Here is a 26,268-nt window from a genome sequence, read left to right on the forward strand (position 1 = left end):
CTCCGCTCAGGGCTCCTCACGGTCCCCACCGCTCCCAGCCATTTCCTCCAGGTCACCCAAGAGCACCTGGTTGTTCTGGCGGTGGGTTCTGGCGGCTGTTTGTTTGCTCCCGTGTTAATCCCTGTTGGGGGGTGGTTCTAGCTCATCCCCATGGCCTCTGCCATCCTCCGGCCGGGGGGAGCAATGGCTGGAGCCAGGCAGGGCCCCCGCTCCCCGCGGAGCAGTAGAGCCCTGCTGCGGCGCGATGCTCTTCCCGGCATCCCCGCTCCAACGGCTCCCTGATGCTGCTCTTGCCTTGATGATGTTGTTACACGTTGAGAGGCTCCAATTGCCTCCACGTTGGGCCGTCTGCTACGTTTTGCTGCATGCAGCAAGTCCTCGGTCAGAGATTCATTGGTGCTTTGGAGTGGATTAAGAGGCCTGGCACCGAGCTGGCGGAGCCATCTGTTTGGGGACATAACGAGCAAAGCGCGCCGAGTGAAAAGTCTATTATGGGAAAATTCCTTTTTCTTTTTAATTTTTTTTTTTTTTTGCATACTCTTTTATGGTTTGAACAATACAACTGCATTGCCGTCTCCGTGTAACCCTTCAGCAACCGCCGTAATACTCCCCAACACCGGCAGCGGGGAGCAGAGCTCGGGGGGGGGCACAGCGGAGCTGCCTGGGCTGGAGACATGGGGTATATGGGTTCTCCTTGAGTGGGACATTCTCCTTGAGAGGGTGGGATCATTGCCACTAGTCGGGGTCTTCAGTACCCCTCCACTGGCTGCAGTGAGCTCAAAGCACAAGTGGTCGACGGGCGTTCGGCACTGACGAAGCCATCACAGGGGGGAGCAAATGCATCAGTTGCAACTGCAGCAGCCGCAGGATGAAGGCGGTGCGTGGGGCTCCCTGCCTGCTGAGGCAGTCCCAAGCCTCCCCTGGAGAGTTTTAGCAAGATACTGCAGGGAGCGATGAGCAGGACCCCGAGCACAACCGTACCAGGCAGCAGCGAGGCTCGTTGCTCACTGTGTTGCGTTCGGTGGGTCTCGTTCACCACAGAACGATGGGGTCTGCACCCAGCAGAGTCGCTGCCGGGGGCTGTTGGGTACGGGTATGGGCGTGAGGGCTGCGAGCATTAGAAAACACCTCTTCTCGCAAAGGTTTCTTGGTCTGAGCAGACAAAAATACAGGTATGGAAAGCGGGGCGGGTTGTCACCACGCTTTGCAAGAAGAGCGCATCGTGCTCAGCCTCCTGGCTCCGGGGCTTGGCTGGGGGGGCCCGTGTCTGAGCCAGCGTGGAGCCATTTCCCAGCAGCTGGGTACCCCCAGTCCCAGCGCCGCGATCAGCCGCTCATCACTCCTTCCTGGAAGTTACGAGCGTGCACGCACCGGCACGCAATCAGCTCTGTTCATGCAATCAGCTCTGTTTTTGCAACAGCGTCAGTTGATAATAACAGAGGAGGCACCTCCGGGGACAGGTTACCGTGACCCGCCTCCTGTTAGGCTCATACAGATTAATTAGTACAATCGAGTTCGCTGGTAGGAATGATTCCTTCCAGCTGGATATCTGCTATCAGCACAACAAAGCAATAATTGTGTTCCTAGTTACACAGAAGAGTTATTAATTTGAGAAGTCAATTAATGTCAAAGATACAAATAGCCCTGTTTTCATATTTACAGTTAGGAGGAAAACGAAGCGCATGACAATCTGGGTAAGGATCTGGGCAAACGTCCCACGTGGGTCTTATGCCGTGATTGATTCTGGTACGGTTGAAGGCAAAACAGCCGCCTTTGGCCAAGGAACCACAGCTAGGCGAAATTTCTGCTCCAAAGACGGGTCACCTGGCCTGATCTGCAGCAACAGGGGCTGTCACATCAGTCCTGCACCCACCCTGCGCCGCTCCCCGGCACGCTGGGGCAGCCTTGAGGGACCCGGTCTGGGTTTGCTCCTTCCTCGTGGATGGTTCCACCCTCTGGGTACACGGCCAGAGGAACGCTGGGTTGCTTTTCTCCTCCAAACAGCAGATGGACGCGCCACGCTGCTCTCCTCTTCGGTGCCGTCTCGTTAGTGCAGGGTTTCTCGTCCTGCTTCATCCCTTCTCACCCATCCCAAGGCCATGTGGCTTGTCACCTTGTCACCTTTTCACCCTTCCTGCTGCCTGAGCACTGGGATTTCTGCTTTGCTGCAAAGGGCTTTTGTGATCTGTTTCTGATGGGCTTTACTATCAAAACCAATTGCACTTTTTTTTCAGGTTATGCTTTCCCTTAAAAGAAATATTTTTTTGGGGGGGGGAGGGGGGAGTGGGGAAGAGGCAAGAAAAATTCAAGCATTTCAAGTTTTTCCTTTCTGCAGTTCCCTTAACATCACACGGGCTTTTTCCCTACCACTGTGACAAGCAAACAGGATTCAGCAGCACTCAGCAGGATTTCCTTCTGCTTGATGGCTCTGATTGATCGAGGGGGATTCATTTCCCTTCCCAAAGATCCCAAAGCTCTTCTCTAACGCTGTAACGGTGACAGATGTTTTGGCACCAAAACTCGGAGCCCTCTGGAGCAGGACACCTGAGCACGGAGCACCCAGCACCACCCCCACACTAAGGAGGAGGGAAGGTGGGTGGAGGGGTGGGATGTGTAAAGCCCCACGACTGAGATACTCAGAGGTGGGAAAAGGCAGGGCATGAGCTCAGGGTCGTCCCCAGGGCCACTCAGGACTCCAGCACTGGTGAAAACGAACTTATTCTGCCTTAAAAAAAAAAAAAATAGATAGAAAGCATGATTTTTTTTCCCCTGTGTGAGAAAACCACTCTTACGTATCTCTTAAGGCTTCCCTCACCCTCAGATAGAGATACCAGATCTTGGTCTTCAGCCGACATTTATTTTTAATACCTCCCAATATGTTTGTCAGTAAACAGCTCTGAACACAAAGGAAAAAGGGCTAAACAACGTAAAACCCCTTTTCTGGGCATAAATCCACAGCCGGCTCCGCAGGGCCATCCCTGCTTCGAATACAGGAGCAAGCTGTCACATGGCTTGAATTTGCAAGGGGCGACGAGTTTCGCATCAGGGTTTGCACCCCCAGTTTCTCTGGCAGGGAAAAGCAAGCGGTGCCGAGCATCCCACCCAAAGGCTTCACCCAGAGATGCTCGGCAGCATCCGTGAACCGTGCTGCTCGTTAGCAAGAAGCAGCTAAGCCAGCCCTGTGGTCCTGCCGACCTGGGGTTCTAAGCACAGCCCCCTCGCTGTCTTTGTTAGGGTGGCAAGAGAAAAGAAACAAAATTCAACACGATTTCCCAAGAGGCAAAAAAACCCCCTTTGCCCCCAAAGCCCTCACAGAGAATACCGTTTTGATGAAATCAAGGCAGCTGCTTTTTTCCTTAAGAGGTTTTCTTCGTGCTCTCTTATATAATACATCAGATAATGTGTAGTTTTTAATGCAAGGGAAACCTGGTTAGAAAGGAGACCTTGGAGCAATCTGCTCCCAGAGCCAGCGTGGAAAGTTCCAGCCTGCACCGCATCTTCTCTCTGGGGGCGAGATTAATGACAGTTTGTCAGAATTGACAGGCTTCCCCTAAATGTTTGGCCTCGGTGGCATTTTCTAATGGGAGACAAAAAAAAAAAAAAAAAAAAAAAAAAAGCCAGAACCCCTCTGCCTTAAAATGTGCTGGCATCTGATGATGTTGGGGGGCAGGGTGTCCTTTGCCATGACATGGTTCCTCTGCCCCTTTTCCTAGCAGAGGATGTCCTGGGAGCTGAAATCCCCATCCTCCTCCCGCCCTGGCAGCAACGATTTCTTGATGAGGAGCGTCTTTTTTCCCAGGAGGGTTTGGTTGCCCACGATGTCACCTGGGCTGTCACTCGCTTTTGGATTCGGGACAGGCCAGTGTCACCAAAAGCAAGCAGAGGGGGCTGGGCAGAGTGCTGGGAGGCATCCCAGCAGTGTGTGAGCAGGGTTTTTTTGGCATCGGGGTGAATTAACCCTGGCAGCAGGTTTTTTGCTCGTTTGTGCTCATTTTGCTCATTTGCATGTTTTCCTGCTCACCGTATAGAGCAATCTTTGCACAGACATATCCTATGGTCTCTATAGGGTCTTACACCCCATCTGGCCTGGGATTTATCCCACCTCCACCTGGGATAAACGTTCCCTTTGCACCAAAAGAGCAGCTCAGCCCACCGAACCGCTGCTCCGCCGCTCCTTGCTGCTGCTGGAGAAAGGCTCACGGGGACCTTGGCCGTGTCCCCAGCCGCTCCAGCACCGTGGGGTGAAAGCCCAAGGAGGCTCCCTGCTTTCCCCACGACGATGGGGGGGGAGCTGCCCCTGCCTCTCCCCTTGCCTGCAGCCGCTGCCTGCCCCTGCCAGCTGGTTTGCAGGCAGAGCATCACGCAGCCGCGGTGCCAGGCTGGGGCGGCAGCGGCACGAACGGCTCCACCGGGCAGCCAACATATGTGTGGGCAAACTGCACCGCCTCGTCTTCCTCTAATAACACGCTTCCCACGCGCTTCTGCGTCTCGGTGGACGGTTCTGGGATGGGGAGGGGGGGATTGGGGAATTTACTGACTTTTTCTTTTGCTGCGAGCGAACGGGTAAGAAAGGGAAAGGGAGAGAGAGTAATTAGCTGTCGCCGTTGTTCTGCCACCTGTGATGGTGGGTAAAATTAATGGAAAGCAACAGAAGTCGGGGCTACGTGAACCGACTCACAACCAGGCCTCCTCTTTGCTCACTTCAGATCTCTCTATTTGCCAATCTTCTCTTGGCTTTTGAAGTCTGTTGTGTGTCTGTGGGGTGTTTTTTTGCTGTTATTATTTATCACTCGCGGTAAGAAAGAGAATCTTTAAAGTGGCAGAAGAAAATGGGAAAGTTTAATATTGCAAGAGGCAGCGTCCCTCAGCCTTTTGGGCTCCTCTGATGATTATTTTTGCAGAGCGATGGGGAGTTGGTACAGGCAGGGCAATAATACATCTCTCACTGCCGTGCCTGGATGCAGTGCTCTCACCCCCAAGGCTAGCAGAGACTTTTGCAAATCACGTTGGCTTTGTAGGCGCGAGGGGGGATGTTTTGAGGAGCCCTCCAGCATCGCTGCAGTCCTGGGGACCACTGCACTTCCAAGACAAGGCGTGGGGCTGACGGACAGACAACCAGACGTAGATGGAAGGAGAGCGCTGTCCCTCCCCACTCCTGCAAAGCGTCCGGCTCCGGCGTTAAGTACGTCAGCTGCGAACAACACACACAACTCTCCATAACTGTGGGACATGGGAGAAGATCCAGCTGATGCTGCAGCAGCAGGAGAGGTCAGGAGGAGCTGGGAGGCATTTCTTTAGCAGCCACCCAGGGAATGGTGCTACACCACTTCTTCCCCACCCCGTAGCGGAAGGGGGGTTGCGTTTTGTGCAGTCCAAGCAAGCTCCACCTGCCCTGGTTGGGCTGAAGCCCAAGAAGTGCCACCTGCCCAAATACTGCTGTGAAGATCTTCCTGCATCAGCCAGCTCGGTGAAGTGCAGCTGCAGGTCAGGGCTTGAGCCCCACCGTCATCCCAGACGTTGCCTGGTCAGGCTGTGCTGGAGCTCGGAGCCAGCCCACAGCATCCCTGTGTCCCCAGCCCCAGCGTCATCACTGAGGCACCGCGTGGCTTGCCTAGTGGCAGGAGCATTGTTTGATTGTTCTCTCAGTGGGCTCCGGTCTGTAGAAAAGACCTTCTTGCTTGGCAAACACTGTTTTATCTTTGAACCAACAGCATGCTGTCGCTCATCAAATATTAATGCAAACTCAAGTGCTTCTTAAAAGAGGTTTTCTTTAAAGGCAGTGGGGCTTGAACGCACCTGATGGGAGACTGTGCCCCAGCCTTTGCACAGGGGAAAACACAAAGATGTGACTTGTTGCTCCTTTGCAACTTTGCAACTGTTTGCAACTCGTTTGCAGGAGCAACAGGAATTTTGCAGGAAGAGATCCAGCACCAGGCCCGTTCCACCACCCTGCTCCACAGGGTCCTCGTGCCGGCTGGGATGCAGGGCGAGCATTTCCCACCCAGCCTCAGGGAGACGTGTGGATGAAGAACCCAAGCAGCTTCAGTCAATCTGCCGTCTCCAAGAATCGTCCGTCATGCCCAAGTACGGGTCTGCCAGTGTTTCGGCTGCTGGGGGAGAAAGTGGCAGCTTTGTTGGGGTTTGGGTAGGTACAGAAAAATTGCACCTGACATCGGGGAGCTCTGAGAAAAGAAGGAGAAAATAACAACACACATCAGCCTGCCTGTCCCACGCCATGCCGTCTCGGAGGCATTCAATCCATGGAGACACGTTCCCACATTTTGTTTTAACAAACCCAGAGGAGAAGTTCAAACTGCAAAGAGTTTTTGATGCTCTTTTTACTTCGGGTCTCATCTGCACAGTTCCGAGACCCGCTGGCATCTTACCAGATTTATTCATGAGACGCTTCAAGGCTGCCGTGGAGATGTTCTCCAAGAGCGTGTGTCCCATGTCCTGCTGGAAGCAGCTCTGCCGTGGCTTGGAAGTTTGCTCAGATGCTTGAACCAGCTCCCTCGTGGCTTGGCATTGCTTTGCTACGTGGCTGAGAGCCAGTGAATACGAGTGTGTGCCAGTGGGTGACATTAGGTGGAAGAGGAACAAAGCCAGGAGACATAGGAAACTGGGAAAGCCTTATCAAAGGGATGGGGAACGGAGGAGGGAACGAGCAGGTGGCCAGCCCTGGCTTGGCTTGGGTGAATCGCTGCACCTGCACTGCCCCACAGCTGGACCAGCTGGTGGCTGGAAGCACATCTATCATCACACAGGCACCGGGCTCAACACGTAGATCCAACTTCTCCAAAACAAATCCCCTGGGCAAGAGAGAAGCAGCAGCCCCTGCCCCGGTTAGAGCAGAAAAGGAATGAAGGTGGGCAAGTCACTGATTTGGGGGCAGGAGCCAAGGATTCCCATCCCTCGTTCCTCACAGTCGCTCCTCAGGGATCAGACCTGTTTGGATGGGGTCCCCCATGCCAGAGGGCTGCCTTCAGGGATGCATCTGCAGCAGGATTCAGCCCCCATGTCCAGGCAGTGAGGAGAGCTGGGCTGGTGGATGGATGCACCCTGTTCCATCTGATCAGGATGAAGCCACATGCTTCATCTGTAGAGTCAAGGAATTTGGGTCTTGGGGGGGGAAGAATCTTGGGAATGGTTTCCTGCTGCCAGGACCATTGAGCAGAAGGAAAAATCACCCCTGGCACTGGGAGTCTCTCTTCCAGTTAGGTGTCCATAGCTCCTTCGCTTGGTCTGCTGGGCTTCTGGATGCACACAGCATCTCTGCTCCCAGGTGAAAGGCCAGGGGAGGATGTGTTCGGAGTTTAATGCTCTTCCGTGACACCAGGGTTGGCACGTTTATCTGCTGCAGGGTATGCTCACAGATCCGTAGGCTGTGAAGGCCAGAAGGGATTGCTGAGTCGTGGGGAGCTGATGCAGAGATCCAGGGCAATGCGTTTCATTGGCAACTTTGGACAGAGAAGTGGCAAATGATCCATTTCATGGGCATGCCTGGCACTGCCTGCCGCCAAGCCGCAGCAGTGGCCATTTTCCCTCTTCTGGCACTGTAAGACTGGAATATATTTTAATAGGAAATTCAGACGGCTTTGAAAAATGTCTCCTGGGAGTTGGTGTGTTTGCTGTGTTGCTTGCTTTCTTCTGCCCTTTCATGAAAGGCCCAGAATAAAAGTGAGCATCCCCCCTGTACCCCGCGTTCCCCAGAGCTTCTGATCACCGAGACCACTACCTAATTGGCACATTTTTTGTCTCCCCAGCAGCCTCTGCCGAGGAAGGGGGATCTGCAATATTAAGCTCTTATTAAATTACAATCACATCTCTATTAATATTTAAAAGGGACTGTCAAGGATTTGAAACACACTGCAGAGCAGCCAGCGACTGCAGACAAGGTGTGAAGTCCGTGGGTGTAGGGGCACGCTCCCCCACATCCATCCGGCTCCAGGTCACGCTCACAGGGGAAAAATACACGGATATCTCTGCTGGGGACAGCGAGGGGACCCGGGGTGGCCCCACATGGTCCTGCAGAGCCTCAGGAGCCCCTGCAAGCCAGGAGGGATGGTGTGGGGAGCAAGCATCTGGTCCAGGCAAGAGGCTTCTCAGCATCTTCAGGTGGAACGGTCACTCTGGGTTTGCAGCCATCTCTTGGCACGCTGAGCACCTCTCCCCCACGAACCAGCTCGCTCCTGTAGTCCATCTTGGGGCAAGTGCTGGTTTACATCAGCGTGCAGGCTCTCCTCCTTGGGTTGGCCGCCTTCCTCCCCCCGGGTCCCATCTGCTCCCCGCTCCTCCGACGGCCGAGGCTGCCGTCTGTCCAGCGGCAGGACGCTCCGAGGCCATATGCCATCCCTCGGCAGGGCTGTCGCCTCTCCCGCTGCCTCCCGCAGCCAAACTCGGCACGGGAGGCAGGAGAAACCGGAGCAGGGAAGGGGCCCGCAGGCATTTCACAGCAGCGACGGCATAAATCTAATTTATAGACATAGCAAAATGCAGCTAAAGCGGGAGTTGAAATGAATGCAAAGCACACAGAGGTCTCAAGTTATCGGCACTGTAACATTTTTCCTGACTATCTCTGTTTTCCTGCCTGGGTTTGTCTTTGTAGCTTCCTCCCAGACAACTGGACCTTTGCTCTGAAGTGAAAATGAAAGCTGGGGAAAGAAAAAAAAAAAAAAAAAAAAAAAAACGGGAAATGAATTCTTCAGATCTCCTTCGTGATGCATCAGCCCCATCTGCCAGCTCCCTCTGACAAGGAGCAGAGTGTGCCTGGGTGGCAGGCGGAGGGGGAAAGACAGGCTTTAAATAAAAAGAGAAAAAAGTAAAATAAAAGGCACAGAAATCCCTGCAGCTGGGAAGCGAGGCTGGGCTGCCGGAGGGGCTCCGCTGGCTCCAGGTGAGCCGGGGAAGACGGGGTTGGGAGAGCCTCCCTCGGCTCACAGAGGTGCGAGGGTGGGGAGATTCATCTTCCCATTCCCTGGCTTGTCAGGGTAGTGGGAACAAGTGGGTGGGAGATGTTCGGAGGCAGCTGGAACTAATTAGGAGAGAGCATAGAGAGGCTGATGGCTGCAAAAGGGGGGGGTGGGGGTGGGAAAGGCAGGGGAGGGGGGAAGCGCTTTGTAATCCTGAGGACCGCTCCCTGGTGTGGAAATGATTAAAGGCACCAAATTAAACGAGTGGTGAAGCAGCCGGGCCAAGCTGCTGCGTTGGATGGAGCCTCTCCAGTGGAGCAGGATGGCAGCAGCGTTTTGCTGTCATGTTTCAGGACATGTGGGGTGCACCACGGCTGTGGCCATCCCCATCCCGGCCAGGACCACCAGCATCCCCTTGGGCAGGAGCCACCAGCCTCACAAGTCCCTCAGCCTCTGCTCGCGCGCATCCCAACAGCAGAGCGAACGTGTCTCCGAAGCATCTTGGTTCCAACAAACGGTGCAGCCCCATCGCTGGGTGCTAGCAAAGACCTCACGGTTTGCTACCAGGTGCAGCTGCAAACACTTTTAAACAGCCGTGGGGTTCGGAGAGATCGGAGGGTTGGGTTTTCCCAGCCTCCTTGGTCACCTCTCCTTCAAGACAGGCTCCTGGAGACCGGGAAGGTGACTGGGAAGGGAGCATCATCGACTCCTCTGGCCAGATCTCCTCTCTCTTTGCAAGGAGAGGGGGCAGCTTTTCAAGCCTAATTTAACAGTCTTTAATCTAAGTTATTCCAAACCACACTTGCCACTTCCTTCATGCGTTCCCGCAGGATGATGGGCTGATTTCACAGAACGAAAAGCCTTAAGCAAATCTTGTCACACAAGAAAATTGATTTTTCAAAACTGACTTTTACAAGATTACTGCCGTTTTTTTCCCCCCTCATCTTTCTTCTATATCATTCCCTTCCAGTCTCACGAGGTGGCTTCAGATCTAAGGAAATTAGAGATGCTGTGACTAAATCGAAAATGTAAAAAGGGGGAGAAGGAGGGAAAAAAAAAAGACACCCGGCACTCAGCACCTCCCCTCCTGCTGCCTCTGAAGGATACAGCTGCGTGAATTTGCGCTTGTGAAGCAGCAGAGATGCCTCCTTCACCTCTCCTACTACCAAAACCTCCACGTGATGTCAGGAAAGAGTCGTGCAGGGGTTGAAGGGTTGATTGAAGGGTTGAAGGCTTATGCCAGCATCGCATGGGGAGCATCCCCCAATGGGCATTCCTTGGTGATCCCAAGCATCCCCCAATGGGCATTCCTTGGTGATCCCAAGCTGGATCACAGCAGGTTTTATTTTCTCTCCCTCAATCCCTCCATTTTATTTTCTCTTTGGGAAGGAAAAGGGAGTTTCCTCCCACCTCTCGATTCAGAGACATCTCAATGTGTTTTGTTAAAAAAAAAAAAAAAAAAAAGAGAGGGGAAGAATTGCCTTGAAGTCGTTTCAGACAGCTTAAAATATGCTAAGCTTTTGTGTTTCTGCGATATAAATAATGAATCCTCTTACAGCTTCTGAGTCGGGAGAGACATTGATTTAAGAGGCCTTCAGCTCTGTTTGAGCTTTTCCTGCTTTCATGCCAGAGGGTGGGTGACGTGACCAGGGCCAAGCCAGGTGCGATGATGAGGAGTGTGCAAGGAGCACCCAGGATGGGGAGGGGGGTTGCACCCACAGGGGTTGCACCCACCTCAGTCCCGCAGATGCTTTGCTAAAGGATTTCACTTCTAGATTCCCGGTTTGCTCCTTTATTGCAGTTTTCAGGGGCTAGAGTGGGGTTTAAATGCAGGACAAAGTTGTCAGCATCTGCTTCTCTCCCTGACGGCGCCTCCACTCCGGTGAACAAGCAATGATTTGGTGATTGCAGTCGGCATCGGTTCTTGTCCATGTGACTCCTTCCCCAAGCAGCCTCCTTGGAAATGTCTCTGCTTGAAAGAACTGCCGGGACAGCTACAAAATGTTGGCCAGCGTGCATGGCATGAGCACAGGAAATCCCAGCGGACACTTGGCATCCCCAAATCAACCCCTTGGGTCCCGCTTGCCCTCCAGGAACACGCGTCCTGGCGATTTCCCCAGTACACAGGACTGGTGTTGGGCACTGGCGGTTGGAGGGCTCATCCTGCCACGTGTTGGTGTGCGGATCCGCTGCTGAGCTCGGGCCAGCGTCGCCCAGGCTTGCTCAGCTGGGAGGTCAGGCAGGATTCCTTGGGAAGCAGCACATCTAGGGGAAGGCAAGGGAGAAGTTGGCAGAGGCTGGGCTGGGGCAGTTTCTAGCAGGGAAGCCTTTCCTCCATGAACCTGGGTGACGTTGGTAGCTGTGGCGAGGACGTGCTGGGCATCCTGAGCCTCCTCTCTGCCTGCTCTGAAGGTGTCTTGGCTACTTGTGTGGTGTAGACAGCACCCAGCCTGGCAAAGCCCATCCCAGAAAGGCTTGGAAGGGATTCTGGTCTCCTCCAGCATCAGATCACAGAGTAACTCTGTTAATTTCAAGTCTCAAAGTTATCCTTGGGTTTCTCTTCCTATGCAATCTCCTTGGAAGCTGTTGGCAAATATTAAAGCAGAGGAGAAACACAAGCTGTTGTCTCTGGATTAGGAGACCATTTGTCTGTAAAGCATCAAGCGATGCTCATTGCTCAGCTCCGCTTTGCTATTGAAGTGTGTAATTAAGGACTTAATGGTTTTTACTTTTGGAGACTTTTTTTTTTTTTTGGGGGGGAAAAAATGCTGTTTCTTGTCGTTTTATACAGAAGTTGATAGATAATCTCAAAGCTCTTACAGGTCAGTGTGGAACCAGTGTGCAGCCCCGTTCGATTCTTTTCTCACGATGTGGCTGAGAAGAGCAGCGTTGTGGCCAGGGTGGCCTCAGGGGATGCAAGAGGCTTGGCCAGGAATAGTGACTTGAGTTCCTTGAGTTTGGGGAGGGAGGGAGGGATGGCTGGATTGATGGATGGCTGAATTTCGTGCCGAAAAGACGAACAGATCTTTTGGTGAACTTGTGATTTTATTCTGCTTCACCTTTTCTGTTGCCGGCGTATTCGTGTTAGCGTGGAGGGACTGCATCTGGGGGTATGTCATTTATTATTCCTCCTTATGAATTGCCAGATCCCCCAGTGACTCACAGTTCAGCCAGCAGGACCCCGTGTTGCATTACACAGAAATCGCTGCCCTTGGCATCTTCTGCAAGAAGATTCCCACATAATTAGGACTCAGCCCGCCTCCACCTGGGGTGCACGTCTGCAAGCACAGTGGCCTCCATTGATAATCCTAACCCGAATCATTTGATCTAGACACAGTTCTGCCCTGAATAATTAACTCTTCTGGCAGGACCGGCCAAGGAACCTGCCAGAGAAGGAGCTGTGCTTCACACCAACCTGAGGACGTGCCAAAATGCAGACAGATAGAGCCTAAAAACGCTGGGATGGCAACAGCAGCTTCAGGGGGAGGGAAGGGCTTGAGGAGGACGCGGTGAGTTTGGGCAGAGCTGGGGCTGGAAAGCCGGAGGGAGCTGCCTCAGGCTGTGTCCAAAGCGGCGAGCGTTGCGTGGCAGTTTGGCACATCCAAGGTTGGTTCTCAAAGAGTTAATACAAACCACCCCGAGGTCCGTCCAAGGTCAGCCTGGTGCCTGCTGAAGCCATCAGAGATCAAAACACCAAGCCCTTGCAAACATCCCAAAATCAAGCCCAGGTCAAAACCTCGGAGGAGCTTTAGGAGTCACCCAGGAATGAGCAAACCCTTGGAAAAGCCCCCACCACCCCACAGCCCTCTGGCCATGCCTGAACGCCCACCGTGCCCATCATTTCTGCCCTGAAGCCTGTAGATTTGGGAGCTTCAGTGATCTGAAACGTGCAGTCCCAGCCCACCACCAGCTTCCAGATCCCTCTGGCAGCAGGTTTCTCATGCTGATGAAGAGCTGGGGTTTGCTGTCTCCATTTACCGCTGTTTGGTTGGGTGGTTTTTTTCTGCAAACTGCACGTCGAGGTGTAAAGTTGCAAAAGGCACAAGCACAGCTGATTATTTTTAGGTGAAAAATAAGAGCTGTAGCAGAGGGAAAGGCGAGTTCAAACAGCTTCACAGCCCGGATTCACTCTGCATTAAGCAGGAGGATAAACACAGCGGAGAATTAGCGCTTCGACATGCCAGCATCCATAAATCTGGCTAAAGAAATTCTGCTATGGGGGTGGAGTGGGGTAGAAAGACCCCAGAAAGGCCTAATGCCATTAAATGATTTGAGGAAACACAACCCACGTGATGAAATTGGATTACCCGATCCGCGCAAGAAATAATAGTGAAACTATTAGTCATGTCTATTGTGTGGTGGGATAAGTCAAGACGATGTAGGCAGGAGAAATGAAATGCAGCATCGCTGCCGAAGGGGTAAAATCCCCACGGGAGAAGTGACACCTCCAAGCTCATCCAGCTCTAGGGGATGACTCACATCCCCAGTATTTCCTCAGGATAAGCAGTTTTGGCAGCTGGCTGTTGTAGCCTGCTTCTTCAGACCCGTCTGAATGGTTTTAAACTTCCAGTGCACCTAGAAAAATCAGGAATGTAGCATTCGTAATTTTACTTGGGGAAAAAAAAAAGGAAAATTTTCACATGATCCCGTGACTCTGGGGCCAAGGACTTAAGGAGGGGAGAGGAGTTACTGCAAAAGAGGGTGGACTTGTGAAAGGAGAGGGACACAAAAGCATCTGTCGTGGCAAGAGAAGTGCCCAAAGAGGCATTAGTGGGGACAGGACTGGTGCACAGCCCTCTCATGTGAGGGGGTGGAGGAGGAGGGGGGGGTTAAACAGCAGGATTAATAGAGCGCCAGGTCTAAAGCGTCTGCATTTTGTTTTGATCTGTCAAGAAAACAGCTCCATTTGCAGAAGGAATCACCTAGCCCATGAAGTTTTGTGCTTTTCCTTTGAAATAGTAATGGCTTTTCCATCAGCGTGTCTCCTCTTTCCTTCCAGGGGGGTGAGCATCCTCACCAGCCCCTTGTGCGGGGAGCAGCCGGGGGGCACGTGGGGCTGTACTTTGGCCAACACCTCCCTGTTGCAAAAGCCAGCATCCCTAGTCCTCCTCGCCAGGAGGATCGGCAAGCTGGGCAGGTGGTCCAGCATGGGATGAGGGATGAGCACCCCTACTTGGACCTTGTGCGGGGGGCATGGGGGGGCTGTACTTTGGCCAACACCTCCCCGTTGCAAAAGCCAGCATCCCTAGTCCTCCTCGCCAGGAGCGATATCGACAAGCTGTGCAGGTGGCCCAGCATGGGATGAGCATCCTTACCAGCCCCTTGTGCAGGGAGCAGCTGGGGGGCATGGGGGGGCTGTACTTTGGCCAACACCTCCCCATTGCAAAAGCCAGCATCCCTAATCCTCCTCGCCAGGAGGATATCAGCAAGCTGGGCAGGTGGTCCAGCATGGGATGCACGTGCATGGGGCAGGTATTATTCCTCCCCATCCCCTGGCCAAGCCACCCCTGGGGTCTGTGGCCACCTTGCACAGAGCTCCACGCAGCACCAGCTGCAAACCCCAGTCCTGCCGGTCCCGGGGCTGCGGTGCGTAACATGACGCCATTGATTATTTGCACGGCTCGTCAGCCAGCTTTAACTATTTACAACGGTTGATCAGTCAAGTCATTGACAAGCTAACAGCTTTGTTTGCTTCTTCCTCTCTGCTCCTGCGGCCAATTTGTTCTGATCATTGTGCTAAGCAAAAGGCTATTTTGATTGTTTTCTCACCAAAAATGAACCGCGGCTCGTACAGGCTGTACCAGTGACACGGCTTTAATTGCGCCGTCTGGGAGAGAGAAACCTTCTCAGCCCGGTTCTTCCAAGCTCCTGTGCCATGGGCAGCACAAACCTCACCCCAGGGCATTCCTGCCCATCCCTGCTCCAGTACTCCGATGCTCTCCGGAGAGCTGGATTCCCATTGCACACCTTCAGGTGTGGTTTGGGGAGCTCGAAGTAGCCCTCACTGATTTTTCCCACCCATGGGACCTGCTGATGGCAAGGAGGAGATGAAAACCTGTGCACTGAGGACAGGCACCCCCCTTAAAGCCTGCGGGCTGATGAGCAATCAGGCTCATTGCTGGCCTCCTGGCTTGGCGGGGGAGGGGGGAACGCCAAAGCTGAGATTAGAGAGGAAATCAAGCCAGAGTTTTCTCCTGCACAGCAAGGTGTTATTATTATCATCAAATCCCCAGAGTGTTTAAAAACAATCAAAACCCAGTAGCAGCAACTGGTGCATCGGAGCGAGCGCAATCAGGCACCAAACATGTCCTTGTCAGAGATTCAAATCTGAACTCTTGCAATTTGGAAAAGGTTGCGGTCTTTCTCGCTCTTTGTTTGTTTCTGAAGAAAAGCCACAAGGGGACATAAAAAAAAAAAATAGTCAGGAGGAGATGAGCAAAGCTGGCATCTCTGCTCCAAGGTGCAGCATCGCCACCCTTAGGACCTGGGGTTCACTTTGTGATGGAGCCGAGATGCCAGGACGGAGAGGTTTGGGAAGAGGCCATGGCTGCAGCAGCCGTGCATGGATGGAGGTTTGTCAGGACGGGAGCTGGAGGCTTGGAAGCCTTCCCTTGAGTATGGTGGGTGCCATCATCTTTGCTCCCCCCACCCGCCTGCTCAAGGGCCATCCAGCCATCAGTGAGGATGCTCAGCGCTTTGCTCCGCACCCTGCCCTCCTGAACTTGATTGAACCCCAAGCTGGAAGGCTCAGCTTCATCCTTTAGATGGTGGAGAGTTTACCTATTGCCTGCCCTGCCTGATAAATGAACTTACAGCTTCGGCACGGAGGGAGGACAGCAGACATGCAGCTGAGAAACCTCAGAGGACCCACACATCTTCATTAGGGAGGGAGCCAACAGGAGGAGTAACCCCATAGATCTCCCTTATGGAAATTTACTCTTAATAAAGAAATAATTTGGACAATGCATCACGCCAGAGCCACGCAGTGGGGTAGGGTGACACCGCTCGGGCTCTGTTGCTTGCTCAGTCCTGTCTCACAAGACTGTCCCACACGAGAGATGCTCTGCAAACGTGGAGCTGCCAGCACAAGCCATCCACTGTCCTTGGCCACCTCGGGCCTCCAAGGGATGCCAGCACATCATCCATGAAACACCATCCTTCTCCATCAGCTCCTCTGTGTGGAGGATGCCAGAGATACGGGGGCAGCAGAGGGATGCAGGGTGGTGCTGGCAGCATCCTGCTGGCAGCCGTCACACACGGGGACAGCTCTTGTCTGAGGATGAGAGGGGACTGCCACACTACGGCACTAGGAGTTGAAGGTACTGCTGGTAATAAAGCAACAAAAGCCATTCTCTGAGCAATTTGTAGCAATTAATAGCCATTCCCAGGAATGAAATGTTAATTAATTCACTCCCTGAGCCATGCATTTATTTAAGGTATTTGTGGGTGTTCTTGGTACTTTTATTAAGCAATTAAAATGCGTCCAAGAAAATATTTATCTATTTTAAGTCATTCTTAGTAAACACAATTTATATGGCAAGCAACCACTTTTTTTTTTTTTTGCATTGTTAATTAAAAATTACGATACACTCCACTTCCCTGGGTTATACAGCCAATCTGCCGGGAGGTCTGGTTCAAGGAGCACGCGTGCTGCTGGCAACTGCAAAAAAAACCTCCCTAGGAGCCTGCAGGATAGATTTAGGTAGTGCAGGATGGATTTAAGTAGTGCTTGAGGGGACATGGTAGAGTTCAGCGAGCCCCAGCACGCCTGTGCTGGGGGGGTGGGCACTTGTGATGCCCTCCAGTTGTTCCTGTGCCACTGGGAGATGCTGGAGAGAGCCGTGGCCTGGTGAGGAGCTTTATAAAGAAGAGTACATACGAGCCCTACAGCCTTTCCAGGGCTGTAAAGTAAATAGCTTGTTCACGCAGGCTGTTTGTTGAAGAATTACAAGTCCTTGTACCGCAGACAGAGGAATTTATTTGTTACAGCAGTCTTGGGCAGCACTCAGACAGATGAAGTGCTTGCTAGCGATGCTCCTCTATGTACCGATGCTCTACAAGGTGGGTTATGCTCTTGTTGCAGTTAGCTCTGCATGGGCTCTGCGAGCCTGGAAGCCCAGCCAGAAACAGGATCCCTGGGGAGAAGGGATGGAGCTGCTGGGTAAAAAGCCCTTGTGCAGAAGGAGACCTGGCTGAGCATCTGCCACTGAGACCCTGGGAGGAAGCTTCATCCTGGTTTCCAGCAGGTTTCCATCGGAAAAACCAGAGCAGGTCACTGAAGAAACACTGACATCTGGAAAGCAAGACAAAGCCGCGACGTTGCTTGTGAGCTGGCGTATCCCACACTGTCCTTTCTTATTTGCTTGCGTGTACTCTTACTGGGAAGCAATCAATGGAGCAGAAAGCTGCTACTTCCCTGGAGAGCATCTCCTTGGAAGAGTCCCCTCCTCCCTCTTATCAAGTGTTAAAAGGACCCAGTACAGGTTGAGTTGGTTTTTTCATTCTTTAATCGCTGGCTTTTCAGTGCTGTCTATAATAACCCCTTTGAAGTTCAGATCAAAATACCCGTTTCCTGGTTGAAATTTGTTTTCCTCCATCACCTGGGCCGATGCAATTTCCAGAAGATACTGAATGGGGAGGCATCGGGCAGTCCCTCCAGAGAGGCCAGAGGAAACCAAGGGCAGGTTAGAAATATGGGAAAGGAAATCACAAAATGAAACGCAGCTCAGAAGGGAAGAAATGCGCGTCTGGGGAAGCAGCCAGAGATGGAGCTGGGTGGAGAGAAGGGAAGATGAGCAAATGTGCCGAGCCGGAGGGGCTGAGGGACAGCAGCAGACGGATGCTGGGCCTGCATTGGCCATATGACGTGGGATAGTGGGGAGAGGTGGTGAATTTGGAGCTGGATCCTGAGAAGGTGCCTGTCGGTGGTAGAGAGCAGGCAGTGAAGGCACTTCATGGCGATGCTGCCACTGTCACCCTGTAGGGACCATCCAAGGAGCGCAGGAGGCTGGCACGGGTCCCCTGGCATCCCCTCTGCCCTGCTAACCTTCAGCATGGAGACTCCGAGGGAATCACAGGGAGAGATCCTTTGGGCAGGATCCCCAAGGGAAGACCCTCGCCCCTCTCCTGGGGCAGGCTCAGCATGGGGAGGGGGGCACGGCGATGCTGTGCTCCCCCTGCACAGACCTGTCCCTGCAGCCCCTGCAATATGCTTTGGCTTCGGTGGAAAACCAGCAGCAAAAAAAAATGATGGGTGAGTTAGCAGCTAAGTCATACGAGGAGAGACTAGAGGAGGTAAATTTATATAGTCTGGAAAAGACCCTGGGCGACACGTTTGCGATCTATAAATACCTTCAAGGTAACAATATAAATGAAAGAAGCCCCTGCTCTCAAGGGTGGTAGGACAAGGAGCGCTGGCTGGGAGCCAGGCTGGATGTAATAAGGCTGGTGAGACATGAGGAAGAAATCATGAAGAGCCAAAGCGGTGGAGGTGGTGGCTGGGGCTGCAGGAGCATCCTCCGCATCTGCTCAGCTCGGTTTTATTCATATTCTGTTTATAAATAATTACTGAAAGGTTAATAGGTGAGGAAGGCATGTTATGGGCTTGTTAAAAACTTGAGTAACTTGCCTTCTGGCTGTCCACGAGCACATCACGGGAAGCTTTACAAGAGGGTTATCAGCTGTCGTTATTAAAAACCAATTTGACATTATAAAAGATCTATACTGCTTGTTCAGCCACATTGATTTAGCAGTGTTAAGCCTTGGAAAACTGGAGCAAGAACCTTGATCTCTGCTGAAGCACAAAAAATTGCTGTTTGTGACACATCTCTGCACTCAGGAAATCCAGTTTTGCGGAAGCGATGGGTTTTGAACAAACAGATAAAGCGCCGTGCCACGGTTGTTGGGGTCTGTTTTCCCAAGCTGCTGCAAAGTCAAACAACTCTCGGAAACCTTGACCTCCGTTTCGCTTTCCTTTGCAAGGTTCAGGAGGATCTGGAGCCCACCTCCAGGCACTGGTCCAGCTGGTTTCCAAGCCCTGAGCCCTCCACATCCCCGCTGGGAGCAGGAGCTGCAGGCAGTCTGCAAGGGCATGACCCAGGGAGCTCACAAGTCACTTTTATCCTCATTTTGAAACCTCTTTCTTGTCCTTTGAGGAGCAGGGAAGGTGGTTTTGTGCAAAATAACCAGGAAAGTGGCAGGCACAAGAGAAGCACCGGGTTCCCCCAGGGTTTTGGTGCCGGGCTCACCCCGTCCCATTCCTGCTGCAAGGAAGCGTCTTCATGTGGCTGGTGCCTCCTTTGAGCACCTGAGCAGCAGGATGAGACCCTTCAGAGGCTGGAAATCCGCTCGTGGCTTGGAGCCTTTATGGGGACAGAGTTGCCAAAGGAGCTTAACAGAGCAGGAATACTCCTGGCAAAAAGCACAGGGTGTTGCCACGTTCACCGGCTGGAGTCGCCCTGTCCCTGTAGCTCTCTACTTTCTTTCCTTGCTTTCTTTCATCAGAACTTGCTGAGCTGTGGCTTCAGGAGGCAACGAGGATGTGTCTCCTCCACCCCACAACCTGTGCAAAGCTTCAGGGATGAGATGTCCGAGCTCTGCCACATGCCCCCAGCTCTCTCCTGCCACAGCCCAGGGAGCAAGGAGCATCCCCAAGGGCCAAGCTGCTGCCAGGGTGCTGGCAGTTGCTGTCTGTGATGGGCAGTGTCATTCCTGCGGCAAGGAGGCAGCAGGGCAAGGCAGATCCCATCAGGAAGCCGGGAAGAAAGATGCTGAGGTGAGTCTTGCTGGCTGACCTCTTCCAAGCCCCTTGGCTTGGGTTGCAGTTCCCTGTGGAAGGAGAAAGGCATCACCAAAGCATCACGGACCATTCAGTCCTTCGGAGGAGCACCTGGAAGGCGTCGCTTGTGCTCGTTTTTCCATACGAGGCACCTCCCTCATTGACACACCAAGCGCAGCCCTAGGAATAAAAGCGGCGTCTCCTGATTAATTATTGAAGGGGGAGTCCGGGGAGGAAGGGAGGGAAAGGAAGCTGAAGTGGCCAGTCAGCATCTGTTAGAGGTGCAAAGATAAATGAACTGCGAGAGCAGACAAGTGCATACAAATCAGCTCACATCTGTACCGCTAATACATCTCTTTCAAAACGCTTGTGTCATCAGATGGTGGGTGAAGCCTCCCAGGTCAGCTGTCCTGATTCAGTTAGGTTCATGTTAGCGGGCGCCAGGGGAATTGGCTCTAGCAGCGCTGTCAGAGTGTTTCCCAGCCTGCTGGGGATGGGCATTTCGCTCTTGCTCCAGCCCTATGGAGGCACTTGGAGAAGCCTCCTGTGCCTGCAGACCCTCTGAATGAGTTCGCTGTAGCCCCAGTCATCCTTCGTTGCTTTTAGGGCAGCAGGATCTGGCATTAAACCAAGGGGAACCCATAGCAGAGCGGTGGGGGTGAGAAATAAAGGCAGGAGCAGGAGATCCATGGGAGGACCGTGAGCAGATGCTGTTCTCCTGGAAGGGGACAGCTTTCCCAAAACCACCCCACCGACCCCACGTGGGAAGCAGCCTCCGTGGCTCATCTCTCCAGCGCAAATCCAGCACCCAGTGCCTGCATCTTTCCTCAACCCAAACATCCCAACCCATCCAGCATGGAGGAGGGCAGCAGCCCCAAGACAACAGGAGCAGAGAAGCCTCAGGGAAATCCTCTTCCCTCTAATTTCCCTGTCAGTTGTGGGGAGGGAGGGGGGGGATTTTTGTCTATTTCCCCCCCACCCGCCCCAGGCTGCTGCCTGTGCTTTCTTTCCTTTCCCCCAAAGAGCGGCTGGAGTTTCACACCGCCTGACAGCATCTCCTGTCTTTCCCACCCGTTCCAGAGTGGCAGGTTGCCAGATGGTGCCCCATTAGGTCACATTTGCTCATTGTTTGGCAAACAGCGGCTTAATTCAAGTGCTGAGTTGACAGCTTGTTCTCCAAGACAATTTGCAAGTTGCAGTGTTGCAAATGCCAGCTTGGCTTTTCAGGGTGATGTTATTTCAGCTGCCTTAAAGGGATAAAGTTCTTTCTGATTGGGGAAAAAAAAAAAAAAGAAAAAGAAGAAAAAAAAGAAAAAGAAGAAAAAAAAAAAAAAGAAGAAAAGGGTGAAAGTTGGGCAGGGGAGGCGGGGGGGAGCCGAAAAGGTTTCTAGTGGTTTTGATGTGGAAGGACCAGCAGGCATTCAGAAAGGGGCTGCTCTCCTGGCACTGTGGTGGTTCCGCATCAGCAGAGGCTCTCCATGTCGCCTCCCTCCTGTCACTGAGGTCTTCCACCACCACCACCCCCCACAATCCCAGGCTTTCACAGGGAAATAGCAGGTTTGGTTTATTTTGGCAAGGTTTCACTAGGGGTATACGTCCCCATCACTTTGATGTCTCCTCTCCAAAGCCTGTGGTTATAATCCCTGCATCCCTGGGGAAGCAGACGATGCTGAGGACAAGTGCATGTCCCTCCCAAAGTCAAGGGCAGCAGCAGGCACCCTGTGGTGTGCCACCCCCCCAGCACTATGCCCCTGGGGTGGCAGTCTCCACCATCGCACGCACGTCAATGGCAAGTGACACAAAACAGCACCACGGTGATGCTCTTTCTTCTTCAACAGGTGGGCAAAAAAAGGCCAGGTTATAAAAGAAGCATCCGGTGACTTCTACGAAACCATTGTGGACCACACCTTCTTCTTTGAGCCCGTCTCCTGCGAGGTCACCAATGCGCTGGGCAGCACAAACATCAGCAGGACCGTGGACGTCTACTGTGAGTAAACGTGTCAGCTTGAGGCTGGCTTCCCAGGGCTAAGCAAGGCCAGCAGAGCTGCTGGAAAGGAGTGGAAAGGGGACGTGGCTAGATCTGACTTGCCCAGGGTGACCAGGACCTGCTGGGCTCTCTTGTAGCTCAGCCTCTGTGAGTGCTCTGATGGTGAGACCCATGATTTCCTCCGGCTTTAGGAGCACACAGCTCATGGTGGCTGTCCTTGGGGACCTGGTCATTCTGCAGCAGGCACCTGCCTCAGGCTTTTCTTTATTTGGGGGTCTTCCATGGCTGGGACCCATAGGTCCATCAAGAGCTACCGCTGCTCCCTCTGACAAGGTGGTGTCTTTGGTTTGAGGGTTTCTGGTTGACACAGCCCATCACTGGGAGTAACTCCAGTCTCCGCTGTGCAGTTGGACCCAGGATGGCAACAGAACCACAGTCCCTCCTCGTTGACCTGGGCTCAGACGCGGTCTTCAACTGTGCCTGGACTGGGAACCCATCTCTCACCATCGTCTGGATGAAGCGAGGCTCAGGCGTGGTAAGAATCGCTGCTGGGCTAGTGGGGAAGGGCACGTTCAGGGCGTGAGCTGCTGCATGATGCTCTCCATGGAGCAAAACCTGTGGGCTGGGAGCTCCTGGATGGACAGATGCTGGACCTACGAGGCTCCTCCAGATGCAGGGGACAACGTGGCATTGCAGAGCCGTGGCTCCCAGGCTGCAGGTCCACCAGGCTGCGGTGACTGTCCCCACTTAGCCCAGAGAAGTGCGTTAAGCAGCAAAGGCTTTATCGCCTTTGTCATATTTTGGATGGAAGTGCGTGTTGCATCCAGGCATTGGGATGGCAGGCTGGAAAATGGAGCTGTGTGCTAGCTGGAGTCCCATTTGGGAGAGGCAAAGGGGAAATGAGACTGCCAAAAATCAGTGCTGTCAGTGCCGTGGAGGAACCGAGGCAGCAGGTTGTCCCCCCACTGCCTTGTCGAGCCCTAGCAGAGCCATCATCCAGAGCACACGCAGCTCCTGCCCACAGGAGACGTTTGCAAAGCAGTGCTAATAGAGGGAGAATTGATTCCCATGATGATGGGCTTCGGGGATGAACAGAGGCCAGAGCATCACTTAACCTCTCGCCGATGGGTAGCTCTGCTGCAAATTGCCTGTGTGTGGTCCATGCTGGGATGGGCTTTTCTGGCCTCCAGGATGTGAGCTCGCATCCCAGCACCTTCACTCCAGCTCGCCTCCGCTGCGGGCTGGAGCCTGCTCAAGGTGGGGGGACCCTGGGTCTGGCCTCGCAGACTTCTCCACATCTCTTTTCTCCTGGAAAGGGTAAGGAGCTTTGCAAATAATCATGGCTCAGTCAGCCCAGGGAGGCACGAGACACCCTGATCCCCTCTTTACACACAGGAGGGCTGAGCCAAGCCATGTCAAGCTAAAGGAGGGCTGAGACGTGAAACTGGTGCGGAAGGCACACGCAGGTTTGGGTTTGAAAAGCATCTTTCAGCTTGATCTGGGCAGACGTGGCCTGAAGTCGCTTGAGGCTGGGCATTACTGGGGAGCTGGACTCTCCCAGGAGCGAGCTGAGCCATCCGAGCCGCGATCCTCACCTCTGCTCCCCAGGCAGACACGGAGGAGGGGAGCGCACGCTGAGCCATTAACTGCTGGGGTGTTTTGTCCCAGCCATAATGACCTCGGCGCAGGCCATCTCCTGGGACATAATTATAGACTCGGGAGAGCTGATGGCTCGAACCCGCTAAGGAATCCCAGTGGGTCAATAATCCCTGGGTGGTTTCCCATCCCACGGCTGCAGTTGTTGTTTCTCAGGGTTATTATCGTTCCAGGCAACGCTTTCACACCATAGACTGCTATTTCATTTTCTCAAAACCACTGGAGTGTGCAGGGCGGCTGAAAGGAGCCGTGCACAGGGAGGATGAGGGCTTCTGACCCTCACGGTCCATGATGTCCACAAGCATCACGGCTCGCCTCGGCTAGCGGGCAGCAGGCAAGCAGAGCAGAGCAGCCTTCTCCCTTTTCATTTGGCTCCCTCTGGCTGACTCGTGCTGGCTGGGAGCATCCCTGGGCTCAGGACAGCCCCACCGGCCGGTTTAACCCAGCAGAGATGCTTGGCTTGGGTCAGCAGAGCTGCATCCATCCTCCCAGGGGGATGCCAGCAAGGGGATGCTGCTTTGGAAAGCCATCAGCGCCCAGCCGTCCCAGTGGGATGCGGGGTCAGGGCTGCTTTGTTGCCAGCCCCTCCGCTTTCAGAGCCAGGTCAGGGTCCCACAGGATTGCCGCTTTTCCTCCTGCTTTCCCAGAAGGAAACAAATCAGAGACCGAGGAGCAGGTGAGAACAAGTAAGCAGAGGCATTTGCCTGGATGTCTTTGTAATTGATGCTAAACCAGCGGGTTTAAAAGGGATCTGAAACTCCGTGCCTCTGCTTCGTGCCAGGGTAGGGGTGAGACCCCCCATCTTCTTGCTACAGGGAGACCCAGATCCGTGTCCAGGCTTTACATGGGCACTAATTCCCGGATATATCAGCTGTGGGAAGGAGAAGAGGTGTGGGGTGGCCCCAGCCTGCAAAATCCTGGGGGAGAGAGCCGAGGGCAACCAGCAGGAATCAGCCCCCCGACACGCATTTCCAGCGCAGAAACGCATTGCTCCAAAAACCACTCTTTGTTTTAGACTTGCCACGGGTTTTTTTAAATACCACCAGTGCTGGGATTCTGCTGACAGCCTCGGCCACATCCCTCTGCTTCAGCAATTTTGAAGGTTTAATAAAGCTGCTAATTGCACTGCTGGGGCAGGAGGGCAGCGTAGTTAGTAGCCGCGCCGCAGTAGGGAGGGCTTACCAAAAGCGGCTGGGATTTCCCCGGCTATCCAGACCCGGTTCCCAGCGGTCTGCCCGCTCTCCAAGTTGGTCTCCCACCACTTCTGGGCCTGAAATCCCTGAGTCAATCCTGGCAGCCTCCCCTGCCCCCACGAATGTGGAAATGCAAGTGTGGAGCGTGGTTCTCTCCAAGGCTTTTCTGCGCCAGGTTGCAAGGGAGCTGTGTCATTGCAGCCACCATCATTTTTTCTCTTGCATCTTGAATTTCTTGCAACACTGGACTTGGTAAAAATTCAGATGAATAGGAACAGGACTTGTATTTTACACACACACACAAACTGGGTCATTTTTTTATTCTGTGGTTAACAGCGGTAAGTGGTATTCCCATGCCATCTAAGACTTTGGGCTCATCCACTTGTTTATTTCTGGGTTGCTCTGGAGCTTGTAACACGTGTCTCTTGTTCAGTCTCTCATCACACACCCCCCCTGAAAGCAACCCCCTCCTCTTTTCCAGGTCCTGAGCAATGAGAACAAGCTGACCCTGAAATCTGTCCGCCAGGAAGATGCTGGGAAATACGTGTGCCGAGCCGTGGTGCCGCGAGTCGGTGCGGGGGAACGGGAGGTGACGCTCACCGTCAACGGTACCTCTCGCTTTCCTATCGCTGTTCTGTCCTGCCGTCGCAGTGCTTTAGTCCTGTTGCTCTGACACCTCACGCTGCCGAAATATCTCCTTGGATATTTGCTTTCAGAGCAAATCCCACCCACAGCTGGATCAGGGAGGGTCCTGCCCTGCAGGCAATAGGAGTAAATTGGATTTTGCACTCATTTGCCTAGAGATGCATGGGTTAAAAGCAAAAAAAGACCAACCCAACATTATCTAAGGCCCGCGTGGTTCCTTATTATCAACAGGGGTTTGTTGAGTAGTTGGGAGCTGGCGTCTTTAAATCTTTAATAGATTTATCTTGCAAAACCCTTGCAAGGTTGGAGAGCACTGTTGTCTCTGTTGTACAGCCAGAGAGCTGGGAATTGAGCCTGGATCCGAGAGCAGCAGCCTAATCGCTCTTTCAGAGCCCACGTGAGGATACCTGTGAGAGGCAGCAGGGCTATATAGCTCCTCCATGGCTGCTGGGGGCTCACCCAGCACAGTGTCAGGATGTGGCCCAGCCCCACACCCAAGCTCAGGAGCTGGGAAGCACTCCGGAGCCCTGGAATTTAATGATGACCTGGCCAGGACCCCGCAGCAGCTGGTAACAACTCTCAGCCTAAACACGGAAGGGAAAGAGCCAGGTGGACTGCAGATAGTGTAAACAGAGTATGAATTTTGCATTGTCTCTCACCTGCATGACAAACTGTGGCAGGCTTCAGTGTCCCCTCGCTGTCACAAAGAGGAGGAAATGAGCAGGGAAACAACACAGGTGGCAGCAAGCGTTAATTATAAATGAAGATAATGCAGGTGGGTAGATGCCCCATCCCTGGAAGCATTCAAGGTCAGGTTGGATGGGGCTCTGAGCAACCTGATCTAGTTGAAGATGGCCCTGTTCATCGCCGGGGGCTTGGACTAGGTGACCTTTAAATGTCCCTTCCAACCCAAACTGTTCTACAATTCTGTACCGCCAGGAAGGGAAGCCAAGGGCAACGCAGCAGGGGACTGAAAACCAACCGCTCCCTTGACTTCAGCTCAGCTCCTCGGAGCCTGCACGCTCCTTCCCTGGCAGCTGCTGGGTTTTAATTACAATTAAACTAGCTGGTGGAAAACAAAGCAACAAATTAGCACAAACA

At 53.3% G+C, this 26,268-nt stretch overlaps 1 protein-coding gene across 1 annotated transcript in view; it reads left to right on the forward strand.

The window, feature by feature from the left end:
• Positions 1–26,268, forward strand: part of KIRREL3 (kirre like nephrin family adhesion molecule 3) — a 340,186-nt gene that overhangs the window by 291,516 nt on the left and 22,402 nt on the right. Inside the window, 3 exon segments of the mRNA XM_055819503.1 lie at positions 21,525–21,673; positions 22,081–22,208; positions 25,004–25,130. Coding sequence (XP_055675478.1) covers positions 21,525–21,673; positions 22,081–22,208; positions 25,004–25,130 — 404 coding nt within the window.

This window comes from Falco peregrinus, chromosome 15, assembly GCF_023634155.1.
Source record: "Falco peregrinus isolate bFalPer1 chromosome 15, bFalPer1.pri, whole genome shotgun sequence".
In the NCBI taxonomy this organism is placed as follows: domain Eukaryota; kingdom Metazoa; phylum Chordata; class Aves; order Falconiformes; family Falconidae; genus Falco; species Falco peregrinus.